At 43.1% G+C, this 18,396-nt stretch overlaps 1 protein-coding gene across 1 annotated transcript; it reads right to left on the bottom strand.

Moving 5' to 3' along the window:
- Positions 1 to 4,968: 4,968 nt before the first annotated feature.
- Positions 4,969 to 13,992, bottom strand: tagln2 (transgelin 2). The gene is made up of 5 exons (XM_076273588.1): positions 13,838 to 13,992; positions 6,258 to 6,448; positions 5,880 to 6,051; positions 5,552 to 5,654; positions 4,969 to 5,422 (listed from the first exon to the last, which is right to left on the bottom strand). Exons 2-5 carry the CDS (start codon positions 6,435 to 6,437, stop codon positions 5,281 to 5,283), a joined length of 597 nt encoding a protein of 198 aa, XP_076129703.1. The 5' UTR covers positions 6,438 to 6,448; positions 13,838 to 13,992; the 3' UTR covers positions 4,969 to 5,280.
- Positions 13,993 to 18,396: the final 4,404 nt, after the last annotated feature.

Genomic DNA, 18,396 nt, shown 5'->3' on the forward strand with positions numbered 1-18,396 from the left:
GGAAAGCTCATTGTGCTTTACATTTGTTTAAAGCAAATTGAATGACCCCTGTGTAAGAAATGTGCTATATAAATAAACTTGACTTAACTTTGTGAGTGAATCTGTCTGTTCAGGGCCAAATATGTCATTCCTCTCTTTCAATTGCAGTTGTATTTCTGGGAATGTCAACCTGTTGCTGACAAAACAGCAAAACTCAAGTTTATGGTGGTATTGGTGCTGGCAAAACACAAACTGGCCTCCAGGCCCTGTCAACCAGTGTATGTTCAGCATTAACCATAAGACAATATCATTTTGTTGATACAAGAAAAAATATCCACAGCGCATAAAATATATGCAGCCAAGGTCATATGAGTGTACTGACAAGCAAGGGAAGTGGAATAATCAGTAACAGTTAACACTTGTAAGGATTTGTGATTTGTGAAAAAAAATGTGCATAGTATTCTGCACTGAAAATATACAGGTGCTAAAAGGTGAGTCCCCCCCCCTAATTTATTTCAAAAAGTGATATATATTGTGATAATATTTCAAGCCATTTTCTGTTTTAATGATTACTGCTTACAGCCCATGAAAAACAAAAATCAGTATCAAAATATTTAGAGGTTATAACATAGAAATGTCGACCTTTAGAAAAGAAATGATCTAATCTGACTAATCGAATGTAATTCATTTAGACACTCAATACAGGCTAATTTTGCACAAATTTCTGCATGGTTGTGGCATGGTATGGAGGCAACCAGCCTGTGGTACTGCTGACATGTTATGGAAGCTCAGGTTGCTTTGTTAGTGTCATTAAGATCATTTGTATTGTTGGGTCTGGCGGCTCTCATTTTCCTCTTGACAATAAACCATAGATTCTCAATGGGGTTCAGGTCAGATGAGTTGTCTGGTCAATCAAGCGCAGTAATACCATGGTATAACCAGACCAGTTACTAGCACTGTGGTGCCGAGTCCTGCTGGAAAAGGAAATCAGCATCTCCCTAAAGCTGGTCAGCAGATGGAAGCATGAAGTGCTCTAAAATCTCCTGGTAGAAGCCTGCATTGACTCTGGACTTGATAGAAAACAGTGAACCAACACCAGCAGGTGACATGACACTCCAAATCATCACTGACTGTGGAAACATCAAACTGGACATCGAGCAACTTGGATTTTGAGCCTCTCCACTCTTCCTCCAGACTCTTGGGACCTTGATTGGACCCTGATATCCAAATTAAATCCTAAATTTGTTTTTATGTGAAAAGAGGAGTTTGGACCACTGAACAACGGTCCAGTACTGTCTCTCCTTAGCTCAGGGCAGTCTCTAACCTTGTCACTTATTTAGGAGTGACTTGACACTAGGAATGTGTCACTTGTAGCCCATTTCATAACACAACGCTTTTGTTATACTGTGTACACTCTTACAACAAATGTGTTGAAAACTAGATGTACCGCAGAGCGGTACAAAATATGACCGCCGCCCAGTCCAGCACATTTTTTCCACAAAAATAAATCACGCTGAAAGGCCTATATGATTCTAACTGTCTCACTAAATTGCATTATCCACACTCAATTCTCACTGGTATCTGCTAGACAACAAGTACCAAAACATGATTAGTTCATAGATTTCACATGTAAAATTCATTTTATACAACCCCACCCCCATCTTGCCTGTTCATAATTCTGAGAAATTCTTGAATTGTGTGCATGTGTGCGTGTACATGTTTATGTTTATGTGTGTGGGTGTGTGTGTGTGTGTGTGCGTGCTTGTGTGTTTGCCTGCGTATGTGTGTTTGTGCATGTGCATGCATGCGTACATATGTCTACTGTGTGAGTATGTGTCATACGTATGATTACTGTGAATGTATGTGTGTGTGTGTGTATCTGTTTATGCACATGTGTGCACATGGAATGGGTTAACATGACCCCTGGAGGCAAACATACGGAAAAAATTGGTCATCTTAGGCCCTACGGTTCTCAAGATATTCACAGAAAACTGTGTCTGCCCAACCCTCCTTTCGGTGGGTCCTGTACAGCGGGGGGGCTACAGATCAAAACAAAAAATGATGGTTCCATGCTATCCATGTGGGGTTACATGCCCACCAAGTTTCGTGTACCCCGGTCTTTCAGTGTCCCGGGAATCCTTCTTGGTGTACGGTCACTAAATGTACACATAAATTATTTTATTGTAAGGCCCCCCATGAACGAAAGTTCACAAAACTTGGCATGCATTCGGAGGGTGTCATAATGATCCTACACTTTCAATTTCGTGCAGTTTTGACCATGTCAGCCAGAGATATTGTGATGAAAACACCTAATTTTTTGCTTTTTAATTTTTAACTAGGTGGCGCTATACATGAAATAAGTGGTAATGGGATGGGTTGACATGCCCCCTTAAGGCCAACATACAAAAAAAAGGTGGACCTCCTAGGCCCTACAGTTCTCGAGATATTCACAGAAAACTGTCTCCGGCCACCTACAGGCCAGTTGGTGTATAGTAACATAAATTAATTTATTGTGTGGCCCCCCATTAACGGAATTCCACGAAACTTGGCGTGCATTCAGAGGGTGTCATAATGATCCTACACTTCCAATTTCGTGCAGTTTTGACTATGTTAGGTCACAGATACCTTCGATTACAACACCTCATTTTTACTTTTTTGTGTTTAACTAGGTGGCGCTATACATGAAATGAGTGGTTATGGAATGGGTTGACATGGCCCCTTGAGATCAACATACAAAAAGAAAATGGTCCTCCTAAACCTTACGGTTCTCGAGATATTCACAGAAAACTGTGTCTGCCCTACCCTCCTTTCGGGGGTCCAGTCCAGCGGGGGGGCTACAGATCAAAACGAAAAACGATGGTTCCATGCTATCCATATGGGGTTACATGCCCACCAAGTTTCGTCTACCCCGGTCTTTCAGTGTCCCGGGAATCCTTGACGGAAATTTGGACATGCGAATTTGGACATGTTTCGCTGCGCGGCGGTCATAATAACACAACTTGTGTTGTTTTTTAACATCTATGTCCAGATAGGGACAACACATTTGTTTTAAGAGTGTATGAGGTATTATTGGAACATGTTGCAAAGGGCTTGTTGTTAGGAATGACCCCCTGACCTCAGCAGCAGAATGTGGTGGATTTCTCACCACAAGGGGGCAGGCAGGAATAAAACAACACGGGAGAATTCTGTCCAGTGCCCAACTCTTCAGTGAAGTAATGTCCAGTCAGATACAGCCAAGTCATGAGATCCTGGGCAGTCTTTCACATGAGCAGCAAACTAACTACTTACAACCAGGCCATCATTTGTCAGCTGTTGTGGTGGAGGCTATCTTTCCATTAACTGATGTACCAGCATCTCTCTCTCTCTCTCTCTCTGTCTATGACTATCTATGTTTTTTTCTCTCTATCATCAAACTGGCTCTGGATTGAGTTCTTTCAACAGTGTGATTGTGTAGCTGTGTTTAGTCTTGTGCTGATTTGAAGATCGGTGGCGATCCAAGTGAGAAAAGGAAGGAAGGAAGCAAGCAACAGTGGTTGATGGTTGACATGGAGACAGAGGAAGGAGGTAGCGGGTCAGCTTGGCGTTGTTATGTTGGCTGTTTGGCGTCGCCAGGGTGACCAGATCTCGCCCACTGATGTCACTGTTTGTGTGCGGCCGACATACTGAGATACAGTATCTGAGCCGAGCTAAGACTCATGTCTGGTACACCCACATGCCACTCAATATCTCACCCATGGCAGAGGGAAACGCTCACACATTGAAACTGATTTTCCACCTTGGAATATGATTGCATTTCTGACAGGACTCACACCTCACAGATCACAGAAACTTACAAAACAGAAACTTTGTAATGAGGTCTAAGGACTCTGAATATGCCTTTCTTTCAGGAGACTTTTTTGAGTGTTTGAGTTTTTGAAATTAAATAGTATCAGGATGTTCTGTGTTTTTTCCAATGCATCCTGCCCTATTCTCATTCTTGTTCCACATATGAGACATATACTGTTCCAAGCATTTGTCATCTGTAAGGTTGTCTGTATGCTGAACTTTGTAGGACGTTGAGATGTAAAAATGTTTTCAAATGGGCTTTGGACCACCACGTCTAGGTTTGTTTCATTCTAGGTTTAGGTTTCATTGTGTTGCTTCTTGTTTTACTTATTTGGTCTGTGTATTTCCCTTCAACGTTGTGTGTTTGTCAGTTTGTGAACCATGAATTCCTTATGTGTTTGTGTGAGTCTCAATCTGGTTTGAAATGAGTCACAACAATGCTCATTTTGAATGTTGCTTCAAACTTTGTTGTTCCTTCCACGGTTGTTATGCACATAAACATGTCGTTGCTATGAAAGCACAGCTCAGTTTAGAAAAAAAAAAGATAAAGCAGTGGGAGGAGTCGTATTTGCCCACCCTGCATTGCATTCCCTCCTTTTTAGGAAATATCACCTTTCAGTACAACATTGTGTAGGTGGATTAAAAAAATCTATATTCTGTCATTTATTAGACGCATGGTTAACTGAGGGACGTCCTGGAGTTCTATTGTACTCCGTCCTGTTCCATTCATTGAATCTGGCACCTCCTTGTTTCCTGTCCCTGAGCTGCTGTTCCGTCTCAGCAGAAAACAATCCCATTTACTGGCAGATGAAGAGAGACCCTGTCAGTAAGTTGCATCACTTCAAGTAACAGAATCCAGCAGACAGGCAGTCTCTCCCTCTTTCGCTCTCCCTTTCTCTCTTTCTCTGTCCCTCCCTCCATCGCCGTTCTGTTCCTGTTGAGTCTCTATTCCTGAAGCATTTGAAAGCCAAGACACAAACCAGCCCAGACCAGAGCAAAGCTGAGAGCTCAAAAAACAAATGGATTAGAGGAGGAGAGAGAGAGAGGGAGAAAAAGAGAGTGGAGGGTGGAGCTGGACGCCTCTTCAAATCTTTCCAGTTTTACTCAACAGTGGGCCTCCCTGAGTAGTTTTTCCACAACATGACAAAACACCAAACTTCAGAATTTGTTCAAAATTAAGTCTTTTTAATTTTCTTTTTCAGAATTATTAATAATCAATATACAATGTACAAAAAAACATGGGGAATGGGATGTGTAACAATAGTCTTTGGTCATAGTATGTTCATATGTCGCAGAGTGTGTGTCTGATATGTGTGTGTGTGTGTGTGTGTGTGTGTGTGTGTGTGTGTGTGTGTGTGTTTGCGTGCGTGTTGGTCCCTGTGCATCTCCAGTTTCAGTGATTGGTTTCGGGGGGGGGGTTGGGAGACGATGGAGAGAGATGAAGTTGGTGGAGCGGATCTGGTTCGGGAGCTGGTTTTACAGGATCTGTCTGGGCCGGCCGTAGCCCGTCATGCCAGCTTGTGATGCCCCCTTGTTGGTGCCCATCTGAAGGCCAATCACGCTCTGCCCCTCTTTGAGCTGCTCGTCAGTGAACTCCCTCCTGTTTTCCTGGGATTTCCTGCACATTCACAAATAAACAATAAATGATCACATATCAAAATTGCTGGTGACGTGTTGTGTTTTTGTTTTATTTTTTATTCTGGAGTAAAGAGGTTGACACTCCAAGGATTTTACTCATTTTACTCACTTGTGAAACCAGGCAGGGTCGCCTTTGTAAAGGCCATCATCCTTTGTCACAGCCAAGCTGCCAAGCGCCATCAGTGTTCTCTGTACAGCCGCTAAATCCTTACCTGCGCATACACACATACATGAGACTCAGCATAAATACTAGCTGTGATCAATATCACCACCCTTATTCACACACACAAACACACATACGCACACACACAGACACACACACACACTTCTTGTATAACATTCACAACTGAGCACTACTTCATACTGAAAGTAATGTCATGTGTAATGAACTGAAAGTGATGTCATGAGTGTGTGGGGATGTGCAGGGTCATACGCACCCTCCCAGAGGTCTACTGTCTGGAACATGTCGGTCTTGGTGACGCCGTAGCGCTCAGCAGCGTTGAGGAACTGGGAGATTAGTTCCATCTGCTTGAAGGCCATCCCCGAGGTCTGCACCTTCTTGATGGGTTTATTGGCACCATAGAGGGTGTTGATGAGATGACCCAGCACCTGAAGGGTCACGATGGAGAAAGACAGAGGAATCAAAATGTTGTCATTTTTTTGTAAAGAGACATATTTCGGGCAAATAACTGCTTCTAAAAATATGTATTACTCGAATGACCACTGCTCGCACACTCCCGCACACACACACACACACACACACACACACACAAACACACACACTTTCTCCTGTTTATTATGAATCAGGAACTCACACATCCGTCCTTCAGCCAGTTCTGGAAGCCGGTTTTGCCAGGCTCGGGCGAGCCCACGTCAGCGTCGCACTGGGCCATGATCCAGCTGACCAGCCGCTCCTCCAGCTCGGGGTCGTACTTCTTGTCGATCTTGCTCTGCACCTCGCGGCTCAAGCCGTATGCGGGACCTTTGTTTGCCATGGCTGTAGCTTCTGCCAGGACACAGAGGGAGAGAGAGAGAGAGAGAGAGAGAGAAAGAGAGAGAGAGAGAGAGGGGAAATGAACACAGGAAAAAAACAACACCGCAAATAGCAAATGTCATCAAATCTTAGATATGATGGGGAAGGAAGGCACCGTGGCTGCCATGCCATCTATTCTTTGTTTTCAAATCTGGAATCTTAAACATTGACATAAAACTCAAAATGGAAGACTGTTGACTTGGAGGCTACACACAAGCAACATTACAGCACCCCTCCCATGCATACAGCGTACCACTGAATTGATGCTGACACATATGGCAAACTGATTATTGTACACAGATGACTAAAAATAATACACACCCTGCTGGGATAAGAGCTGCAATGCTGAGGTCATGTACCTCTGTGTCAGGGCAGGGCAATACACACAGGACAAATGTAAACTAAACTTGGTATGTATGCTGCTTAACACTACAAAATACATTTAAAATAAATAGTTTGACACAGGCGTAGGTTACAGAAACACAGAGAGCTTATGTTGTTTGTCTTCTAATTAAAGTTGTTTCATTCTCTCTGCAAGTTTTGCTGTATTGTATTGTCTTCACACTTATTTGCGGCAGTTCTTTCGGTGGAAACACAATCCCAAGAATGTAACTGTGGCTTTTAAATGGTGCATTCAGAATGAACAGAGGACAGTTAATGCAGATGTTCAGACAAACTAACATAATGACAAGTATGTACACACACTGACATTACACATCTCAAGATCTATCAATATCTACCAACTTGTGTCAGTACACACAACATGGGTGAAAAAGGTTATTTTACTTATATGACCCATGTTCATATAGACCTTTATCTCCTAACATCACATGACAATGCAGCACAATAACAGTAAGCTTCCACTGGGAACCAGAACATAATGTCTCCAGTTACAAATACTTATCATGATGGTATCAACTTGGCTATCGACCAAAGAGAGCACTGCGGTGATGTGTGCTTTAGTGCTGCGTTAACGGTTTACCCTCAGGAGGCCAAGCCCTTCTCACTTTCAGACGAAAAGACGTAATGACGACTACCTAAATCCCTGCACAGGGACACTCCCTCAGAACTCACATACAAAGTGCTGCAATGATTGGTAATCTGAGTCTCCTGATGTTTGCTCTGTCTCTGTCGTTCAATCTCTCTTTGTGTTTGTGTTTGTGTTTGTGTGTGTGTGTTTAGAACAAAGTCAAATAAGAAAAGGTAACAATGTCAGTAAAGAGCAACTGAGGCCACTGTTTGGCACTGTTGCCTCTTGAGATTTTAGGAGCGTGGCAAAACCACACGCGCACACGAAAACACTTAAAATCCATTAAACTAACACAAGAGAGGAGTGTTTAGAGAGCCTTGGACTACTCGCATAGCAACGCTGGTTGTTTCAGTTGCTGTGTAGTGCAGGAACACTAATCCAGAACTTCAGTTCACACGTGGGGTTAATGTGTAAAAGACTGGAATGCAGTGAAACAGTAAACTAAAACCACTTCACTGTTTGTCAGGGCTGTGATTGAGAGTTACATGTAAGTCCTCTCAGCAACTAACGCGTAACAGTAATAATGGCTCCTTTGGTCTGATTTTCTTTCATGGCAGGCCAGCGGAAGATGCCAGATGTTTGTTTTCCAACTGATGTCTTAACTATGCCTTACCAAAGCTATAATTTCTAAGTGATTATCTTTCATGTTTTTTGAGCAAAATACTTTTTTGTCTGTCTCCACACTTCATGAGCCATGGATACTAATGGAGACACCCTATCTTTGTTCCCTCTCACAGACTTTGTTGGTGAGCGTGTGCCGCTAACAGCTAACACAATGGACCACACAGCGAGATGAAAACGTCTCTCCAGAGTGACGCTGTAGGCCAGCAGTTCGGACTGAGAGCCAGGTCCAGCAGCAGGAAATCATAACTCCATGAGCCAAGCATAAATGTGTCCGCACAGAACAGATCCCCAGTGAGGGACTGTTATGACTTACGACTTACTGCATGATGTTACATACTTATGATGTTACCACTCCAAAACCCTTAGCAGTAAAGGAACTAGTATTGTTTGCTCTACTGTTACATGAACAAACACACAGACAATGGAACTTTTTATAACTCCGCTTCACACTTCATCAGAGATCAGAGAGTTTGCCGGTGTGTTCATCAGTGTACATTGGTTACTGAAGATAGTAGATATAATAAACCGCTGAGTTCAGTTCTCATACCTAGTATCAACATCATGTGTTAGGCAAGGCTTTAGCTTCCTGCCTTTCTGCTACCCCCTCCCCCCCCCCACACACACACTCCTACCCCGAGGAGAGCTGTCTCTCTCTCTCTTTTCCTTATACCTCATCAGTCTATTTTCATTGGTGTTGTGTTCATCCATGTGTGTCTGCTTATAGATCAATAAGCAGATATCAGGATGGACCCTTGGGGTCGAAGTTTGGAGATTTCATCAAGCATCTGTGAAGCGTGACATTCTCATTGGCTCAGTGCCTCTTCCTATCCCCACCCAGTCACTTCCTTTACTCAGGCCAGCTGTTTCTTTTTTTTTTTTCTCTCTCTCTCTTTTTTTTTTTTTTGGCCTTCAAGGTTTTGCTACAACTAATATGATAATTACAGCTGATGACTGCAATCTGCTGTTATGATGAATTATGACTAACCTCACCTATCTATACTAGTGATGCAAGCTTCAGTTTGATGTTAGTCATAGATTACTTTGACATAATGTAACTATTTATGACTGCAGAATCACTCTACCTTAGACACTTAATACATAAAGTAGACTTACATGTTTTAAGGTGCAGTCTGCTCACATTTTAAATCAACTTCCACAATGTCTCAATCATGTCTCTACTTGATGTTTAGACATGTAAAAGAACACCCAGTGATAGAAACCACGCAAGCAACAGTAAAATATATTTTATAGACCAGGAAAGTTATATAGTCCTGTAAGAGCACTTAAAACGAAGACGACATTACTAGTCCGGAGTTCAGACGCTCTGAGAACATTTTTCAAGATTCAGTCAGCTTACCCAGGTGAATCCTGGGCATCTTTAGCCAATAGGTTCTGTCTACGAGCTCTCTAGAAAACTTCTCTTGAACTGAACTGATATGAACTAACCTGAACTGATCCGAATTAAATTTAATTCCATTTTAATTAAACCCACAGGACATCTGGGATCTCTCTGTCAGATTGTGTGTATATATTGGCTGAAGAGTGTTTGGGATTTGGGTGGAGGATATTTCACTGTGTGTGTGTGTGTGTGTGTGTGTGTGTGTGTGTCTGTGTGTCATTCCTGTATGTACTTCCTTTGTTTGTGTACTCCACCTGGTATGATGTTATCCAAACACAAACACACACACACACACACACACACACAGCCTTAACTACAGGGATCGCATACATCAAGAACACGCCGTTCTACAGAGGGAATGTTCTCACAGGTGTGCTATATCAAATGTTACGTAATGTTCTACTGTTACAAGCCTCTTTTTGTCGCTAGCTGAAAACATTTCGAAACAGTTGTCAGAGGCTAAAGGGGCAGCACTACCACTTCAACTGGTAAATAAGAATGTCTGAGAGAGAGAGAGAGAAAGGGGGAGAGAGAGAGAGAGAGAGAGAGAGAGAGGTGTGTGTGTGTGACTTCCTTCCTCCTCCTTCCTCTGGTGTGTTCCAGCGGAAAGTGTTGTAATGTCACTCAACTCGTTCAAGGCCTTGCTCCTCATCCTGCTAATCAGCCATTTTGTTAGTGTGATCCTCTGTGTGTGTGTGTGTGTCAGTGTGTGTGTCAGTGTGTGTGTCAGTGTGTGTGTCAGTGTGTGTGTCAGTGTGTGTGTGTGTGTGTGTGTGTCTGTGTCAGTGTGTGTGTGTCAGTGTTCCTGTATCCTGTGTCTGTGTTCCACCGGTCGAATGCTAATTCAGAGTATGCAGTGCTACAGCAAGTCATGAAAGGAACGAGGGAGGGGGGAGAGGAAGCGGGTTTGGCCATTTGCTGCTTTCCACTCCCCCCTCTCTACTCCTGTCCTCTCTGAGCAGAGCCAAACTGAGGGTCTGGCTGCATTCTGGACATTTTTCTCCCCTGTGGTTGAGGGGCTCTTGGGGAGGAAGAGAGAGAGAGAGATGCCTCACGGAGTGCCAGTCATATGAAGTCATCACCAGAGACAGATCCTAACAATAACAACTCCAAACACACTCGTAAATACCGGTTTCCTAATCTCCCTCTCCCTTACACACACACACACACACACACACACACACACACACACACACACACACACACACACACACACACACACACACACACACACACACACACACACACACACACACACACACACACACACACACACACACACACACACACAATCTCTCTGCCTCTATCTCACTGGTATTCCCTTTCCCACCCCCCCCCTCACCCCCACCTCTCTCTGTGAATGTGATTTCCCAATCTACAAATCAGTCACAGCATGCCCGGGCCATCGGTAAAGATAGGCCAGACTGAGCAAGAATGACATGGCTGGGTAGCACTCACATGGGACGGCAGTCAGCAGTTTGCCATTTAAAGCAACACGATGGAAAAATTGACATTTATGCCCCTTGCCGTCAATATTCAACTCCATTTAGTGCTAAGATGGTCCTGATCCTACCCAATCAACAATGTTACATAGTGCAATATCAAGCGCTCCGGGCACGCGTTGGAAATGCCGGAGACTTCATTCACTGCGTTATAATTCAGTGACACATCACTATAAAAGAACTATATTGCTATAAGTTGGCTGGGGAAGCATCTCCAATACAATGCACTGGGAGTGCTCCAGACAGTGGTGACTCCACTTGAATCCACATTCTGCAGTTGGGCCTCACCACTCCTCCATCGCCAAACATCCACCCCCACCTCTCCCAAAGTCTCCTCACCCACGTTTACCAATAAACATGGGCTAAACTGAACCCCCACACACTGCCCAAGGGCTAGGCTGACTCTTTAAGACTGAACAGTATGATGCAAGACTGCAAAAAGGGGCTGCTCTTTTGGACTATCTATCCATAAGATACCGTATGCTTTCAACCTGATTCCATACATTTCCATTGGACTGGAGGCCTAGGTTTCCTTTAAAGTTATATAATTTAGATGGATAATCAGAGCAGCATGTTTGGTCTCCATTCTGACTTTTCTTGAATTGGCTTTTTTTCCTGAATGGTCTATTCTTCTAAACCACTCTTGACTTCTTTTCTTTTTCCTTTCCTTTCCGTTATTTTCTCTCTCTCCCTCTCTCTTTCTCTCTCTCTCCCTCTCTCCCTCTCTCGTTTCCCCCATTTGGCTAAGAGTCTGGAATGTGTCCATTTGAAAAGGGGGAGATGGAAAGAGAGAGCGAGAGGGTGAGAAGGAAAGAGCAACAGAAAAAAAGAGAGGGGGGGTACTGAAGGCATAGTTTGTACCCTTTAGGGAGAATGAGTGAGAAAGAGAGGGAGAGAGAGAGAGCAAAGACAGACAAGGAGAGAGAGAGAGAGAGAGAGAGAGCGCAAAGACAGACAAGGAGAGAGAGAGAGAGAGAGAGAGAGAGAGAGGGTACTGAAGACATAGATTAGCCTTCAGAGAGAGTGTGAGAAAGATAGGGAGAGGGAGAGAGAGAGAGAGAGAGAGAGAGAGAGAGAGAGAGAGAGAGAGAGAGATTGAGAATGAGAGTGAGACAGCAAGAGGAAGATGGAGTGAGAGGGAGAGAGCGAGTACTGGCGTTTTGGCAGTTGGCTGCGATGTGACGGGGCCCACATGCCGACATGTTCTAACAGGGCTGCTCGCGTCCCACCCTCGTCTCGCCGGCTCCGACGGCACCATCGATTAGAGGCCTCCGCTCTGCTCAACAATCCCTGTTCCCTTTGTCGTCAACTGCAAACTCCATGTTATCAATCATAATTTCAAAAGAACTACCGTGTCCAATTGTATTTTTGTTCCTCTTAAAACATGATGGCAAAGCCCTGAAGATTGGCTATTGCTCAACCAAAGCCTATCATTATCCTCTTCAAAAGTAGTCCAAGCTGGAAGCTTAAGTTTAGCATGAAGGTCTTTGAATTGTTTCTGCCTTATCCCTTGAAATCATCCTGATGTGGACTGCAGGAGCATTGTGCCTCACATTTGCTTCTCCTCCATCACAGTTGGAAGAGTTAGAGCTGGCAGGTTTAAGCACTTTGCAGAAAAAAAGGGAAAAAAGAATGCCTTTGAGGCAGAAAAAGAGAAGGATATTTCAGTGCAACTGGTTTCAATTTCAGAGTCTCAGTTAGTTTCTTTAAGAGGAGCCAAAAGCCGCTGTAACATCAGCCTTATTAATGCCACACTGCATTCTTTGGGTAAGTGAGACAGAGAAGTGAGATACTGGCAGGGGAGGATGCGCTCAAGGCCGGGGGGAATCAAGATGGCGCATGCGAGTACCGGAGAAACATCTGTGTAATTCAGTCATGCAGACCTTATTCAATTCATTAGAATGAATTGATAGAGAACATCATGTGCATATGCTGGCTTAGGAAGCATTTTAGAAGCCATGTTACATGAAGGCCGTGGGATTTTGAAGACAACAGAGTTCTTGTTATAATGTACTATTCCTATGCCATGGGAATGTATGCACATAGCAGAGAGAGAGAGATGCGCAAAGTCAAAGATGACATACTGTTATCTACTGTAACACACTACTGTATCAGAAGTTTCTGTCTGGATTTTACTCTACAAAAAAATCCACTTGGACTTTAAGCTTTACCCTCCACATACAAAGAATCACAGCAGATATTATGAAACATGTCTTGACATGCAGGTAAGATGTCCCTAAACGATGCCACAGCGAGCATGTGCGCACTGCGCGAATGGCCATTAGCTATAACTGCTACGCCTGTGCTTCGTCACCCCACGTTCTTCTAGAGACTAGGCTACCACAGGTAGGTAAGCTACATGACGGACTCTATAAGCAAGGCTACATATTTTCACTTACCTAGCTCATCAAATCGAAATAAAAAACGAGCCGTTGTTTCGTAAATTGAAACAGCAGTTTTATACCCCGTGGATTTCTTTCCGGGTTTCTCTCTTGGGTTGCTTCAAGTTAGCTTTTCTTTAGTTGCGAATGCTTTGAAAGCGGTGTTTTAGATGCTAACCGCAGTATTTTACTCCACCTGATTCATCATGAGCCCCGACAAGCAAACTTACAAAATCATCTCAAATCCGGGTCCCCCTTAACAAGCAGATTACTTTTTGGAAAAACGCTACAATGTGTCTTTGAGCTAGTTGTAGTTTATGCAATTCAGAACATGTGGTTTTATACGACGCCAGTAGTCATCATCAATGTTAAAAATACAATATGCATACAACTGCATTATTAGTGGCACAAGTGTGCTGTACTTACTTAAGTCAAGATGTGCTAAGTTCTTCCGACAGTAGTCCTGCAGAGGTGCGCTCCACAGTGCTGAGGTGTGAATGTGTGCGCGCGTCTGAGATCTCTCTTCCTATTTACTACAGAGGGCAGAGTCCGCGCCTGGGAGTGCCCGACTAAAGAAATCAGACATGCACAGATGACTTCACCAGTTTAGCAAAAAAAGAGCGACAGACAGTGAAAGGGAAAAAGAGGAGGAGTGAGAGAGAAAGACAGATCAAGTGGGAGGCAACCACAGCCGTAAAAGGTCATGTACTTTTTCACTCCCTTTTTCTCTTTCTCCCTCCTGGGCGTGCCTCTTCCTCCTTTCCCCCTCTGGTTTGTAAAAGCACCTCCATATTTGGGAGCAGGATCGCGAGCTTGGGCCTTTTGCCAAAGGGCTCGGTCAGAGCGAGCAAGAGAGAAATTCTCCAAATGCCTCATTCTACCACTTATGGCTCAGAACATAGGGGTGGGAGGGAGGGGGTATGATGTTGGGGCCTTGAATGAGAAAGGCTGGTGGTATTCGAAGGGGGTGAATGGGAGGGAAGAGTGCATTAATTATGGGGGTAGGAGAGGAACCGAGTCAAAGACGCTCTGGGATTCAACTATGAGTGTCATGTGAGCTGGGGCTCTGATGTCTTTAATGAAGGGAAAAAATACACTTTGGCAGGAATGCTTGAAGAGAGAGAGAGAGATAGAGAGAGCTGGTGATGATGATAATGATGATTAAATGGTGATGAACCCTCTGACACTCATCCGTTAGCGCACAGAAGGCATATGGCAGCGAGACAGGGAAACACCCTCTTCCCATAAGAGAGAGAGAGAATGTGTGTGTGTGTGTGTGTGTGTGTCCACACAACGCAGGGAGCGCTGATGTTCATGTCTGTTACACGTCCGTCCATGCCTTCAGGCCTGAGCTGACATCAGACTGATGAACAAACACGGCAGTGATGTCAGTGTCTCAGATCGAACGCTCACGATGCATATACTGCTGGCAGCTTACGTCATCTCTCAGCTGCCAACACCCTACCTACACACACTCTTTATCTGCAGATATACGTGTCCACTCCAGCTGGTTTATGTCTTTGTTTGGGTGTTGTCATCAGGTCAGCTTCTCAACTAGAGCTTAACAAATGATAAAATACTGAGTACAACAGGTTGAAGGTCACTTGGTTTGGGTCTTAGCTTGGCAGATTGTTGCTTGGTTTTGTTTTGATCTTTAAATGATAATGTTCAAGTGCTAGACCAAACGAATGGTGAGTCAGGCTTTCTTTTTTCTATTTCCAAAGAAGAGGTTTTCTATGAGCTGCGTATAGTATTTCCAAATATTATGGGTCGGGCCGCTATCACAAGACAATTTGATATGCAGTTTGTGCCAATGTAATCGCTGAATCCTGAACAAAATTTCAAAAACAGAGAACAGACAAACACTTTTATTGACTAATGGAACTCATATGTAAGGACCAGAAAATACACATAATCTCACTCCATAATATTAGTAAATGACCTACAATATCACTAAACAGTTTAGAAACCAAATGTTGAACACAAGGGTATATTGGGTGCCTGATATAATCAGTCCATAGATACAAATGGCTCTAGTTGGGAAGTTGTGGTGTGACTTGCCCTTTTGGCCACCCGGGCAAATAATGGCATTATCTGTTCATCTAGATGTAATCATTCTCAAAGTGGATTTTGCCTTACATATATGTATGGTGAGGTTACAAACTGGAAACTGACCAATCAATCAACCATCTATAAGGCCAGTCACTATATTATAGTCTATTGTAAACATTTCTTTCTTTCTTTCTTTCTTTCTTTCTCCTTTCTTCCGCAGATGTCCCTTTTTACCTCAATTGATCCTACGCCCTCCCGCAGGAAAGGTGTGGTTGACGTCGGCTGTGTATAAACACCTGAATGGAGACAGTGGCACCAGGTGCGTTCAGCAGCACCATCACTTTTTTTATTCACTCACTTTGACTCCCTGCCAAACACCCCAAGGCGGCAAACAAGGCTGTAAGCTTAATCTTGTATTACTCAGTGGTAACAGATGATGAATTGGAAAATGGTTGGCATTGTACATGCTTCAACAACCCCACCTCCTATCTATCTCTCTGTCTCTTTATCTCTCTCTCTCTCTCTCTCTCTCTCTCTCTCTCTCTCTCTCTCTCTCAACTCAATTCAATTAAAAAAGCTTTATTGGCATGACCATTCACAAATAAAGTGTTGCCAAAGCATACTGTAAGTTTAGAAAAGATTGAAACATAAAATCTCCCTCTCTTTTCTTCTCTCTCTCTCTCTCTCTCTCTCTCTCTCTCTCTCTCTCTCTCTCTCTCTCTCTCTCTCTCTCTCTTTCATACACACACACACACACACACACACAGACATACACTTTAACACATATACACAGCCCCCACACGCACACACACCCCAAGGACAGTAAGGCAAGACTGTTTGTTTGTTTGGTCAGCGTTGGTATGTGACGGCTCACTGTTTTCATGTTACTCTAGCTTGCGAAACCGTTTTACAACACATGGAGTTCTTGTGAAATTCCTCTACTGAGTGATAATGTAAAGGCTTGACAACAGAGCATTCATCTCAGGGGAGTCCGTAGGCTAAAAAATGAGTGCCAATGATGAAAATAAAGGTTTTATTGCCTGTTTATGCTTTATTTCAGGGTTATAAACATACAAAGATATGCTACAATCGAAAGTAGTGTATGTGTGTGTGTGTGTGTGTGTCTTTGTGAGGGTTATAAGAAGAAAGTTAATGTACCCTAATAAATAAAACACAGTCAGTTGTCAGTTATCAGTAGTTGTTGAGGGCGTATGCTTGACATTGGTATTTGCTTGTGTGTGTGTGTGTGTGTGTGTGTGTGTGTGTGTGTGTGTGTGTGTGTGTGTTTGTGCTAGGGGTGTAACTGTACACAAAAAATCACAGTTCGATTAATTTTTGGCACAGTAAGCCTGTAGGTACTGCAAGCCTAACATTTTCTGACAGTATTTCTAATGCGCAACAGGAATAGTATTTTTTTAGTATTAAAAGGTGTTAAATATGTTTTAATGCTGATTGACTACTAAATTGACATTTTTGTCACATTCAGCAATAATCTCCTCATGACCACTTGCTGCCCATTCTGTAAGTTCACTGAGAAAATACCCGGTCTCTGTAGGCAGCCCATAGCCTAGAAATCTAGACGCACCCTAGCGGTAGCAAATTTAATTTGCTGCCCGGGCTAGTCTAGCAACTCTCCGTTGCCTTGCAAGCTGGAAAAATTAAGCTTCGATAAGGCCAATCACATCGTGTATAGAGTAGGTAGGCGGGCTTAACATAATGATTGATGGCAGAGTTGCAACTGTTCAGCGTGAATTCCCTGCTACTTGAAAACAAAGAAGATGGATGTTGCTGTTGGCGAACAGCGTGACACGAGTTAAGCTTTTTTTAAGTTGGCAAAAGTTTAAACTAGCCAAATAGCTTTGCTGGTGGGAAAACGCATGGGACTCATGAGTTGTAGCGCTATCCAATTGCATGCAGAGGGAGAATCAAGTCCAGTTGGAGTGCTACCAGGAACTTAGTCAAAACTTTGTAAAGGTGGTGCTCTTTGGTGACAGGCTTAGTTCATTTTAGAAAAGTTGTAAAATACCAAGGCACTCATCTTCTTTGTAGTTAAAATGCCTTTATTTTAATGGGCACAACATAATTAAACCACTTCAACGCGTTTCGGCATGAAGCCTTCGTCAGGAAGTGAGCAGTCTCTTGTGTGGCATACTGAAATAAAAGACATCAATTCCATGAGTGTTCTCAGGTGTGTGGGTGGGACCAATTAGCTAATGGCAAACCCCTCATTTACAAAGGTAAACCCACAGAGAAACAGAAAAACAAACAGGTATTGATGGTGGTCAGCAGGGGGCATCATTCCACAGTCTCTACAGACATACAAGAGTATTTAGAGAACAAAAAGAACATACATGCAATACATTTATACAACAATAGAGCATTTGTGTTTACAGGAAATGGAAATATTCCAACTCATCATTTAAACCTGGATATAAAGTAGCTCTTAATTTAAAAATCCAGTAGCTCTCTCGTTGGTTTAATTGTTTCAATCTATCACCCTCTCTCATTGTTTGTGGTACAGTATATGATCTATACCTATAGCTCTTAAAATAGCAGGGTCACTATTGTGCTTGTCTTTGAAATGACGGGCCATTGGATAGTTCTCATTTTTTGTTCTTATCGCATATTTGTGCTCTGAGACTCTATCTTGTAACCTTCGTTTGGTTCTGCCGATGTAAAAAACATTACAGAGGGGACATTCCAGTTTGTAAATCACAAATGTAGTTTTACAATTAATAAAATGCTGTATCTCATGTGTTCTTTGACTATGTATATCTTCAAATGTTTTACCTTGAACTACAGTAGGGCAGTGATTACAATGACCACATTTGAAGCTACCTTGTGGTTTCTTTGTCAGCCAAGTGTTTTTAGAGGGTGGTGGTATAGCTGTGGACAAGTTTGAGGTAGGAGCTCTTTTAAAACTGAAAACTGGA

This window comes from Alosa pseudoharengus, unplaced genomic scaffold (assembly GCF_046254945.1).
Source record: "Alosa pseudoharengus isolate Yale_2024_CS ecotype anadromous, Long Island Sound unplaced genomic scaffold, YU_APseudo_1.1 YU_APseudo_1.1_scf_8, whole genome shotgun sequence".
In the NCBI taxonomy this organism is placed as follows: Eukaryota; Metazoa; Chordata; class Actinopteri; order Clupeiformes; family Clupeidae; genus Alosa; species Alosa pseudoharengus.